This window comes from Xiphophorus maculatus, chromosome 1, assembly GCF_002775205.1.
Source record: "Xiphophorus maculatus strain JP 163 A chromosome 1, X_maculatus-5.0-male, whole genome shotgun sequence".
Taxonomy (NCBI): Eukaryota; Metazoa; Chordata; class Actinopteri; order Cyprinodontiformes; family Poeciliidae; genus Xiphophorus; species Xiphophorus maculatus.
The window spans coordinates 8,680,733-8,693,619 of NC_036443.1; the positions used below are offsets into that span (position 1 = coordinate 8,680,733).

A 12,887-nucleotide genomic window follows, 5' to 3' on the forward strand; every position below is an offset into this window, starting at 1 on the left:
AAGTTGGACATGGTTGGCTGGGAATTACATCACAACCAAGTTGTAATCATTCTAATGGCAACTTGGAAAACCATGCATCTGCTTTTCAATGCTCTCTTAATCCTTTCAACGTTGGTTGTGGTGTGTGTGCGGGCATGTGGGGGTGGTTGTGTGTGTGTGTGTGTGCGTGTGTGTGTGTGTGTGTTGGGGGGAGAGGATGGAGGTGAGGTAGGGCGTACCCATGACAGATTGCCAGTCCATCACAGAGCAACAGTGACTCTCCTGAATGCATCTCTAAATAAGCTAACATGGTTTAGCTAACAGTGCTAACATCATGCAGCCTCCACTGTAAAACCAGATTTGGTTAGATTTTTAATTTCTATTCACTAGATAATCTGGAAGAGAACTGAAATACAATATAATTCAGGAACTGTCCACACTAGTGTGTGATTTTGCAACAACAAATCATTTTCAATGTGGACAGTAAAGCCATTTCAAAGTTCATTTTAAAATATAAGCACTCACACACTGTGAATCAGACACCAACATGTCCATATATAGTCTTTTAATTAAATATTCATTTTCTTATTCTCTTCTTCAGAGTCAAGATGTGTTAGTTGTTTCTTTTTCTTAACTCATAACTTACAACTAAAGAAGATCAACGATTTGGATCATTTAATAAGTTCAAAACTCAGATGGTTCAAAAACATTTTCCACAGGTTTTAGATTGGCATTGGTGCTTTTTTTTATTATCTCACGTATCGTCTTATGTTTTTTGTTATTTTTCATAAATATTCTAATCCAAGATTTTTGATAATTAGTTTGGAACAAATAATAATATATTCTTTATTCTTGTATTTGATCTTGTTCAACTTTTTTTTTTACTGTAATAACCTTTTTCATTCTGTGGCCAGCCAGGGAATCAGTAGCTTCTTTCAAAATTATGTTTTATTTTAATGTGGAGTTAATGTTGTGGTGGTAAAGCTCCATTTTACTGTAATAGTCAATATATATACGTATATGTATCAATTTACTGTGCACAGAGTCATTTAAATACCAAATGTTGGGTAGTTCCAACTTTGGTGTTTATAGTTTTGTGTCTTTTTTTGACAAACAGAATTGAAGATGTGATGACATGTTCACTGTTTTATTCAAACCATTCCGTGTTGTAAACGGAATAAAACTGGGATTAGGATTTCAAATTAAAAGACACTTCCTGTTTGCAACATGCATTCTACAGTCTTATTCAAACATTCACATTGGGTTTCAAAATCCATTCCACCATGGCCGTTTTTTAACACCACGAGAAACTACAGGAATTCATATAGCCAAAAACACGATGCATTCTGGAGTCACAAAAACACAGATTTCATACCTAATGACTTCCTAAATGTGAATATCGCTATTTGGCCAGAAGATTAACCTTTAGTGGCTTATTAAGGGGGCAACACTAAATGATGAGTAATAATTATACTGTATGTGTTTTTCTTATTACATAAAATCAGCTGCAACGTACCAAGGCCACAATCTTGACCCACATTTACACACTCATCATCCCATTAAGTCATGCTCTGAGTTTTAGAACTATGACAGATTCTCTCGGTCTAAATAACATTTTGAACAATATTTGCTCTTCATGTGTGTTTGCATGTGTGTATGTTAGTGTCCTTTGCGCACTTACAAAGGCGGCTATATTTAACCCATTATGTCAGAGTCCACCCAGCGGCAATTCCAGTATTTTACACTATAGAAATACTAGCAATTGTACTTTATAGGGGCCCTGAAGGCAAAAATAAATATAAGTTGTTTTAATTAGTCTGCTAGACTAACCCACTGACAAATCTGTGATGCGTTACATTTTTCACAGATTTTTCTTTTTCCGTCCACCCTGGCATTCAGTTTCAGGCTTTTTCCTAAGCAGACAATTCTTCTCTTCCATTTGTCATCAGCCCTTCAGTTTTGTCCCTGGCAACACCCTAATACGCTGTTTGTCTTCCTGTCTTTCATTTTCCACCGCTGTCTCTTCTCCTTTCCACTCCAACACTGCATTTGGATCGATAAAGGGGAGGTGATGGAGCGCTGGACCTTTATACTCCTTTCATTGTTCCATGAGCAGGAGCACTTTGGAGGGAACAAAGAAAGTATGGGTGGATAGGATGTCTGTGTTTTCTGACTATGCTTTTCTTGGACTGTTCATTCTTTCTTTACTAAAAATATGTTCACTGCCTTCTTCACGCCATGTCTATCATAGATAGACATGGTAATATTGGACATTTCTGTATTCTTTTCTGAAGATTTGTCATTGTTTATTTTGAACTAGAAAAAATCTGACTCAATGTTGATTCTCTCTCACTATGTGGAAGGTTTGTGACAATATGAATGCAACACAACTACAAAATAGAACAAAAAATGACACTTTTTCTTTATCCATACATTTGACTAAATATGCCTTGCAGAGAAACATGTTTTTGCCAACAGAGGTCGCCTGCATGCTGGACAAGTTCACAAAAGGTAAATATGGAACAAATACAGAACAAAACAACTATATACCAAAAATATGGTTCTGGACCATAACTTTTTCAGCAGAGTGACAAAACGTACCATATCTGTTGGACTGGATCACACAGAGAAGACATTCCTCACATGTGCCGTGTCCAGATTAATTGGTGGAACACAGAGATCAGGACAAGGCTGCAGTCGGTAGAACTGTACCGACCAAATTTGAGATGAGATGGACTCCACATTGATTTTCTTTTTCGGTAGAAGTGATATAAAGACAGTTATTCATGGACTGAAATGATTGTTGAGACTCTTTTGTTGCCGTAACCTTCTTGCTTAATTTGCTTTCTAGCCACGTGTGCTTCACTGGTATGGTAGTAAAACTATTTTAATGTTTTGCTAAAAGCATGAAAAGTGGATTCTGATGAGTTTGGGGAACCACTGGTACAATTTTCTCAAAGCATTTGTTTGTGATGCTTGGAAAAAAACAATGTCAGCATTTTGGTGTAGACAAAACATTATGTTAATCAAACATATTAGCAAGAAAATGTATCTCTTGATTAAATTAAATTGATTTAGTTACTGTAGGAGCTATTAAAAGAAAAATCAATATTGTACATTTCTGAAATGAGCTTAATTCCTTAAATAGATTCAAATAACTCACAGTTAACATAGAGGGTGAAGGAATGAATGTGTAAAACAGCCATAATAAATAGAATAAAAATCAGGGGAAATGCACTTCAATAAGCAACACAGCACCAAGTAACAGAAGAAAATATAACAGATCAGAACAAAAGGACAGATAAGAGGTTTGGGTCTTGTTGCATGTAAGTCCAACAGGAGAATGAGTAGCATGTTGCAAACAATATTGATTTGTCTGGGAAGAGTTAACTGGGGATTTGTACGTTCTGATTTGACACTTTAATATAATATAAGCAACAATTCAGTGTATATCAGTGTGTAGGAGATGAAGGCACGAGGGCGTTTCTTCTTACCTCTACTAGATGCGGTGTTGGGTTGAAGCCACACAGGTTGCACACTTGGCTTTGACATTGTGTACAGGTGTTGTAGTTGGGTGTGTCGGTGCTGCCGATGTTCAGCTCTGTTTTACAGAGAGGACAGTTCACCTTGGGCTTCTCGGCCTCTGGAGCAGTCACGGGCGCTGACACTGGTTCCTGTTTTTGCAACACTTTCTGCTGGGGAATAGGCATCTGCTGTCCTTGCTGCTCTTTTTGACGCTGAGTAAGTGGCTGCTGTGGCGGCATTTGTTGTTTTTGGAGTCCAGCCTGCTGCTGTTGCTTTTGGGTTGGCCCTTGAGGTCCACCGATGGTGCCTCCTGTTGGAGCGGGTGCATGAGGACCGCCCGTTTGACTTGGTGCTTGAGGTCCCCCCATTTGGGTTGGTGGATATGGTCCTCCCATTTGGCTTGGTCCACTCAAACCTCCCCCTTGACTTGTTGCCTGTGGAGCCCCAATTTGGCTTGGGGCTTGAGAACCCCCCATGCTGAAAGGCTTAGTGCTGCTGGTCCCTTGTTGTCTGTTATCGGGAGTTGCATTGCTGAACACCACCTTACCTCGCGCAGGGCTTGGCTGTGTTGAGGCTATGGGTAGAGGATCAACGTTGATCAGGGTACTAGCCTGATTGAGCAGCGATGCCCCAAAGCCAAACAGTTTGGTCAGACCATCCTGGGCAGGGGCCTGACTCTGAGGTCGGTGGGCTGGGGAAGATCCAGCGCTTCTCGTCTGATCATGGTGACGTGTCATAGGTTGATGCATCGGAGAACCTCGACCCAAATCTGGCTGGGAGGGTGCCTTAGTCAACCCAGGCAGAGGCACAGCACCTGGGTGGGGAATTCGAGGACCTCCTTGTTGGCCAGGGCCACCTGTCGGACCTCCAGCCCCTCCTTGAGCTCCAACACCTCTCTGGGAGTACAGGTCAGACCTCAGGCCCTGCTGAGAGGGTGTTGTCTTAGACTGGGGGCCACCAAGGCCTGGATGTGTCTGAGGCTGCATCTGGGGTCCTGGTTGTGATGGAGGGTAAGGCTGAGGCTGGGACTGGGGATACTGTTGGGACTGAGAATATGGCTGGGATTGGGAATACGGTTGAACCTGGGAATATGGCTGGGACTGGGAATATGGCTGGGACTGGGAATATGGCTGGGACTGGGAATATGGCTGGGTCTGGGAATACGGCTGGGACTGGGAATACGGCTGGGACTGGGAATAAGGCTGGGACTGGGAGTGCGGTTGAGACTGGGAGTAGGGATTAGTTTGGCCATAAGGCTGGGAATGAGGTTGTTGTTGTTGCTGTTGAGTCGACTGACTCTGTGCCAGAGGTTTGGGCTGTGCAGCAGCAGCCGGTTGTGTTGGCTGTGGAACGGGCTGCTGTGGCTGGACGATGGGCTTGGCTTGGTGGGACGGAGAGTGAATTTGCTGTTGGCTCTTTGAGCGAGGTGTGGTCATATCAATGCCAAGAGCTCGCTGCATCTGACAATTCAGACATAGCCATTCCTGGACCTGCAGCCAGAAGACAAAACGGTGAAATGTTACAATAACTGATAAAAGCCCCAATTTTCACCTTGGTTTTCGATCTTTTCGACGGACACACAGCACATGCAGCTCATGTAATAGTTCTTATAAACAGTTTGTGGTCAGGGTTAGGAAAACAGTAAGTGAGTCCAGCTGAAGATTTATTTCTGCAGATGAAGTATGGAAACCACTTCTATGATTTATTGTTATTCCCTATTCAAGTTGATTGCCATTGATTCCTGCACCTTAAACGCTCTTGCTGACTTAGGCAGGATGTGCCTTATCATTTTGTGCGTACATCTAAACTTTAGGTGATGGAGAAAGAATACACGTGAAAGCAACAAAAAGATTGGAGTCACTCTCTCTGTGCATTGACAAACTTAGAGAAGGATTTTCAGAAATCAACCTTAAAAACAAGCTGGAGATTAAGCAAACACAAATCAAAAGCAAGGATAAAAATCTTGCTGAGCTGAAGCTACAACTCTTCATTTACATCTGTACTTACACATACTTTAGGTATCCACACCCAGAACCAGAATGACACACATACAGATGCATAAAGAGACACCCAAAGTCAAATTTTATGAATACACAACGGCTCTCAGTGAACACCATGATAGCGTCACCCCTCGTCTTCTCGTCCTCTTCTCTATCTTACCTTTCTTTCTTCAGATGAGAACTGACAATTCCCTGTGTCCGGACCTTGCCCCGTCTAATTCATCCCGGTTTAGGAAATTACCCGGCTCCTGACTCCACAGCGTCAACCTGCTCGTGTCCTCGATCTGTCCTGTTGAAGCTACGCATCCACTGCAACACAACTGCCCCGAATACTGCTATTTTAGCTCCTCTGCAAAGCTAGTAAATCTCTGCACGTTTCATGTCTGGCTCCCATCCCCTTTTTTTTCCCATAGTGCACTGCGGAAATGGACTGTATTACCCCGCCTGCCATCTAATAACCCACCCCCAAAATGAGCACCCAGACGTGCACAAATTGTCATTCTTGGCATGGGGCTACAGAAGACAAGCTGATTACTTCTGAAGGAAAATGCTTCCATCAGTCACTGTGCTCTCCCAGCCTGCTTTGCTGCATGGCATTCCTGCCTTGAAAGCATCACTGATCCCATTTTCTGTAAACTCAGCGGCTACAACCGTTGCTACAGCCCGACATCCCGCTTTCCTGTTTAACATATTCTCTCTGTAGCTGTCCCTCCTGTTATCCTTCCCCATCAACCCCTTGTTTGCTCCTCTTCTTCAGATCCCTGTTTCTCGTTGCCTTCCTTGTTTAGGCATTTTATTTTCTGCCCGGACTCAAATAAGGTTGAAAATGTAGGTCTTAGCGTCTTTAATGGCTTCAGTGGAAGGAGGTTTGGAAGCAGTTATTGCCATGGAGGCTCTTCCTGTGTCGTTCCACCATAATTTAATCTGGTGAAGATGGCAAGAAGGGAATGAAGACAAGTAGACAGTGAGAAAAAAGAAAAAGGGGGTGGGGAGATGATTTTAATGAGTCCCTCTCTTCCCTTCTGCTTTATAAACCTCATCACAAGAGACACTTGAAGAAGTGAGGGAAATACTGAGTGATGGGAAGAGGGATGGAGATGGAGAGAGCAAACGGCAAAGAGAAAAGAGTCAGCAGTTTTTAAATCCAAGCAACTCCTCACTTCTCAACGCATTAGGCTTAATCAACTGCACAGTGGTGCAGAATACCCACTTTTGCTTATGTGGGTAAAGCTGGTGATTTGCTACATATCCGATCGCTCTTTGTAACAGGTGGAAAAATGCAAAAGGGGCATTAGCGTCGATATCACTGAAATGATCCCTGGGAGTCCCTGACTTGGACATTTTTGCATGTTTTCCTGCTTAAAAACAATGAATTCAAACAGGGTTCATTATGTTTCTGAGTCTAATATGTAATATCTACAACCATGAGACTGATCAGAATTGTTTTGATTTGACCAAGAGTCAAAATGTGTCATATTTCAAAACTATCAACACGTGGGAATGACAAAACCTAGAAACAATGCACAATTCAATTTAATTCTAAGTTATAGAAGAGTTTCCCAGAAAAAATATGTTTAGTTAAATTATCTATGAAAATACTGTTCTTTGACTATTTCTCATTGTACATATTTTTTTTCTGCTGTAAATTCATTTGTCATGTAAATATTTACATGACAAATTATGGGTAAAAAGCAGATTTCAGATGACAAATTATTTTAAAGAAAAAAGCTACCAAGGCCTAAACATAGCCAATCCAGTCTTGAATACTACCTCAGCTCTAGAATGCAGAAAGTTCTTTACTAGAGCTTGTCTGATAGGATGAAGCATGAGAAATGGTCTCACATTGTGGCCAATGTCTTGAGTTGTTTTGGTCTTTCTGTTGCCAAAACCACACAAAAGGCATCTCTGACAGTCACCACCAAATCAAATCAGCAAATCGGAAACCTTTAGAGAAGCCTAGTCAAAGTCTGGAGTTAAATCACATCGAGATGCTGTGGTGAGACCTAAACCTGTGGCTGAGTTAAAACAATTCTACTAAGATGAGTCAGTGAAAATTCATCAGCAGCATGAATACGTATGAAAAGCAAATACAAATTGGCAAATGGGCAAACTGACCTGGATACTTATTGTCAGTTATCGCAAACAACTGATGTTAATTGTGAAAAGTTAAGAAGAAATCCCACTGCCAGCTCTGCAGGGCTTAAAAGTTGATTCAATGAAATATGTGAAAAGTGTCCTTTTCTCTAGCTGACTTTGCATTTAGATTTTTTATGGTTTAATGATGACGGGTTTGTCAATTTTCATCCATTGTACCAAAGTTCAGTGGTTGAAAATTATCCATAGTGACTGAGATTAATAATACGGAAAGCAGCAGAAATACCTTTAATTTCTACATACGTATAGAGGACACGTGCTGAGCTACATTGGAGTTGCAGAAAGAATCAAATATTTCCAAAAGCCCCCAGATTAATATTCTGTGGCAGGTTTAAGTTTCTAGAGGCATGCGAGCATTATATGTTGAAGGTAAACCTTTAATATCAAAATTTCATGTTTATTCCCAGTAACTCCCATCCTAAGTTTCCAACTTTGAAATTTTCCTGAATTTTAGAAGCCAGGTTTTGAGTTGATGAATAACGCAACTAGAATACTGAGTCAGTCACAGAAAAGAAGCATACACAGACAAAATTTAATTAAGTAAAATTTACAGTAAGCTCAAACGGTACAAAGAGACAAGGACATTTCAGAGCTTTAAGCCATTACTTTTGTATAAATCACTTTCACAGATAAAGTGTCAGAAAACGTTAAAAAATTCCTACTATGTGAAAAAAATCCGGCTTTTCATCGCCGTTTATTTAAGAATCTCCTGAAGTCAGTTATTCAGGTCAGCCGACATTTCTGCATATTTGAAAGGTTCTGGGCCAACACTCAACGCTGCTCCTGCTCTCTGCTGCGCTGCAAGTTCATTTCCTGAGTGAAGTAATTCAAAATGTGTGGCTCCCGTGTCAGATTTTTTTCAAACACTTTAATCAAATAAATGAACAACAAATAACTTGTCAGAGCGCATGCAGCAGTCCGTCGCAGGTTTCAGATGACACGGATCATCAATCAGAGCAAACACTGAGTGGTTGGTCCGGTACAGAAAGCACTCACTCATCGCCTCTCTGGGGTGTACTTGAACTCGAGCCTGCAGGGATCTCTGCGTTTTCTGTTTATAGTCGCATCCTGACTGACAGCTGCTCGGCCGAACGACAACCAGGTGCATCGCTGGTCCAGAGACAGCAGCAGGTGGAGTGATTTTTTTTTTTATTCATTAGTTTGTTACATCCTTCTGACTGCATCTGAGTACAGTATAGTAAACATGAAAGTAGATTGTCTATAAGTAATGATGATTTTCTAAAAGATTCAGGCCTACTAAAGAGTTCTGAGCCATTTCTAAAAAATAAAAAAATAATAAAAAAGTCATTAAGTATTGCAGGATTCGTTTCGGTTACCGAGATGAATATGCACGAGTCTGGATTATGTTTCAAGTCCGTTTGCATGTGGCGTGGCAGGAAGCTGTTGGGAGTTTTCAGCCCCGTTAGCATTTTGTAAGCTGAAACTCTTGCAGATATCTTTTCAAAGACGGATAATTCTGCTGATTTCAGCAGGAATTTCGAATGCAAAGGAGAACAAGCTGTGATGAAGCTGTATTAAAGGTTAATCGTAATTTTTACTTTTTACTGCATGAGAAGATAAATTATACACTCAAAATAATTGCATGTAGAGTATTAACACGTAATAAGCGTTGCTGAATTTAACGAAATTCAGCATATTATCCTGGACTAAAGTTACATCCCTATGAAAGATTCATTGTGTAGAAGAATTCTTTAAGATCCAAATATTACAAAGTTTAAGAAAAAAAACTATAATTACTTTCCAAGTAAACATGCAGTGGCTGGTTTGCATAATACAATTCAACACTGTGGTTTTTGCTTTGATGTTTCAGATCACTTACATTTTAAAATCAGACAAAGGCAGCTTGTAGAAAGTTCAAAAAGCAGTTTTAAAATGATGACTTTATCTAATTGAGGAAATAAAGTAAAAGCTATCTCAACCAAATCCGTCCGAAGTGAAAAAGTTTTCCTCCTCTAAACCTAAGAAAGATGGTAGAGTCCATCATGACAAGTTTGCAATAACTGGTGAAGCTACTTATTTATCACTTTGGAGGAATTATGGCATATTCTTTATTGCAGAATTGGTTATTTCATCTTCATTAAGTGTTTTTTTTGTTTATTTACACTGGCTGTGTAAATTATTCAGCAAATAATTTACACAGCCGGCAAATCTGAGCAAATCATTCAGGTCAAGCAACCCTGGGCCATAATCATACCACCAACTGTTTTTATTTTACTCCAGAAATTTCCCATTTTGTGTCATCAATCCCCAGAATATTTTTACAAACATCATCAAGATGTTTTTTTTTTTTTAGGAACATGTAACTCAGGCTTCTTTTTAAAGGTCTTGTTTTTCACTGTGAGCATCAACTTCTACAAGGGGGCCAACGCTTGTAGAGCGAGCACCGCATACCCACAACATCTGACTCAATATAAAACATGTCATCCTGCTTTTCTGTTCTTTCAAAAATTTCTGGATATGCCCAAATAGAATAAGTGTGACGTGACCTCGTTGGAGCTTGCAAACATTTCCAAACGCGGAGTGTGATTCTAGCCTCTCGTCTCCAGCTTACTGTAAGAGGCTCAGCTCTCCGCAGACACACAGCGGTCTTTCCTCAATCACATCTCTGCTTGCTGCCACTCGGCGCTCGCGCCTCTCAATTCAGTCTCCTTCTAGATTATCAGGTCTGAGTTCCTCTTCTAACATTCATTAACCTAAAGGTCAGCTCCATCCGCTCAGTCAGTGTCAGCGCTACAGGACACAATTGCACACACTGAAAATATTGGAGTAGGTCTGATTTTTTTTTTTTTTTTTTAACTAAAAAGATCATGTTAAATCCTAGAAATGAGTTTGATGAATAGAGTGAGGTACTGTTGGAAACAGTTAGGAAATACTATCGGAGCAACTTGGTAAAAAAAAGAAAAAACAAGTTGCTCATTAGAATAATCAATAATAATCAATAGTATTGCTTATTCAAAGTGAAAGTATTGTTACAACATCCTTCACTGCAAACACACAAAATCTTACCAAGTACTTCTGGTCTAGATTCTAGTGCAAATATCTTAGTACGCTTGAAATAAGACAAAACTAACTTACTACTTACTTATTCATTAATATTAAGGCGTTACTGACTTAGAACAAGCTCCTATTTCTTGCTATAAAGTTACTTGTACGACAGCTTTGTCCTATTTCAAGTGGTCTAGAAACTAGACCAGAAATACGTGGGAAGATTTTGTGTTTTTGTAGTGTTTAATGAAGTCTTCTATTGCACCAATGCCATGAATAAAACCATTGAAAGATCCAATGCATAGAGGAAAAAGTACAGTCAGCAAAACCCCTGCCAGGTGAAAACAAAACCATGTTCTGACAGTATTTTTACTGGGAAAACTTAAAAGGTGAATACAAAATGATACATAAAGATTCCCTAAATAAAACACCTCTTAAAGATTTGTTCTGTTACTGGTGCATCTCTGATATTATAGTTTTATCTTTGCACTGTTTGTGACTAAATATCAAATTCTACACAGGTTTTGACTACAGCATATGCGTGATGTATGAGAAAACATGCTGCTAACGTCCCGATCAGACAAAAAATATTTACAAAAATACTACATCAAAATAGACAGAGTAGCAGAGATAACATATGATCAATCAAAGCTGCAGTTTGTCAAAAATATTAGAAAGCTACCACATTTTACCCACATAACTAGTAGAACAGACAAAAAATGCTTATCACTCATTTCACAGCTCTCATTTTAGATTCTACTTTTCTCTGTGAATTGTAACTATATAGTTGGTTCTTTTCTCCTTATGTTGTCAATGTTTGTAAAAAATATAATAATGAGTCCACTGCATCACAGCTAGACTACAATTGAATCATTTTCTACCGATCATCTCCAGTCAGTACAAGTTTTTTTTTCTGCCTCTCAGTCAAGTACTCTATTAGCGAAGTCTTATTGTTAGATGCATGTGATGACGTTACAAGCTCGACCTATCCCCTGATGATGTTTATTTATGCTGCGCATAATGGGACTGCCAACGCTTAATTATAGGTTATATAGAGTATAGGTGAAGCAGCACTCAAGCATAATTTGAAATGCTAAATTACATGATCAACTCTCCCGCCACTGTGTCCCTTTAATTAAAAGGCCAATCAATGTCCAAAGCTCCCAAAGAAAACATGAAACTTATGGCAGAGAAAAGGAATCGAGACAAAATCTCCAAAACCTCAACTTTGATTTTTTTATTTAGACCTGCACTGATAATAAATCATCTGGTGACTGAACTGTCCCGTTTTCAACCTGAAACTTTCAAAATTCTTTTCCGATCGGTAAAGGCGCCGTGCAAGGTAAAGTAAAGTTTATTCAGGCTGTGAGTGAGTGAGAGAGAGTCAGCGTTTCAGTAAACGACAAAAAAAAGATTTGTTTTTTAAAAATCAATTTAAAAAAAAAAAGAAAGATTATTATTATTATTTTTTTAAATCGATTTTCTTTTTTTTTTTTTTTGGTTTTGATTTACCGTTTGTCTATTTCCATCGCTGTGGAAAATTTTCCAAAATTTTCTGAAACCTAGTCCTGAAAAAGTTAGCACTGGAAGCAAAGCATGCCGCAATTATTTGTGCTAAAGGCGAGTCGGGAAAATAAACCAGGCTGGGAAGGCAAAATTAAAAGATTTAATTAGCTGCCAATTGCTTGATTCACTGCAGTGGCAAATTGACTGCTTTACAGATTAGAAGACTGGAGCGCAAAACAATTAATAAGATGCAAGTGTACGCCATCAGCGAGAGCCGTCAGAAATAGTCGAATTCACGATTCATGCAGCTCTCCCGATGAGTGCAGGAGGCGAGTGGAAGTTCCTCAAAGTGGAGTTTATCGTGACTTTAATTTGTTATTAAGAAGCCTGGAGGCACCAAAATAGGGAAAGAGATGAAGGTGGGATCTTAATACCTTTTGCTTTCTCAGTATTACACATTTTCACGTCTCCTGTTTATCCCTACAAACTTTCTAATGATGAAAATAGCTAACAGCATCTGGTATGTTATATTAGAAGCAAAACTAATTATGCAGAATCATAATTATAAGTAGGCTATAGTAAATAGGACAACAAGAGGCGCCATATTCTGCAAGTCATTCTGTGCTGTGCCACCTTTCTTTTTAATATCTTATCTCACTCACACACAGTCAAAGATTCATAATAAAGCTGGGACAAGCACAAAGATGCATCAACGTT

At 39.5% G+C, this 12,887-nt stretch overlaps 1 protein-coding gene across 4 annotated transcripts in view; it reads right to left on the minus strand.

The window, feature by feature from the left end:
* The window catches only part of LOC102217009 (protein bassoon-like), a 101,815-nt gene that overhangs the window by 71,609 nt on the left and 17,319 nt on the right, over positions 1-12,887 (minus strand). For all 4 annotated transcript variants that reach the window (XR_002754316.1, XR_002754315.1, XR_002754307.1 and 1 more), the window contains exon 2: positions 3,474-4,994. Coding sequence is in view for 1 of the 4 variants with exons in the window: in XM_023350974.1 (XP_023206742.1) it covers positions 3,474-4,994 (1,521 nt within the window). In the remaining 3 variants the exon portion in view is untranslated. The remainder of the gene's footprint in view (positions 1-3,473; positions 4,995-12,887) is intronic.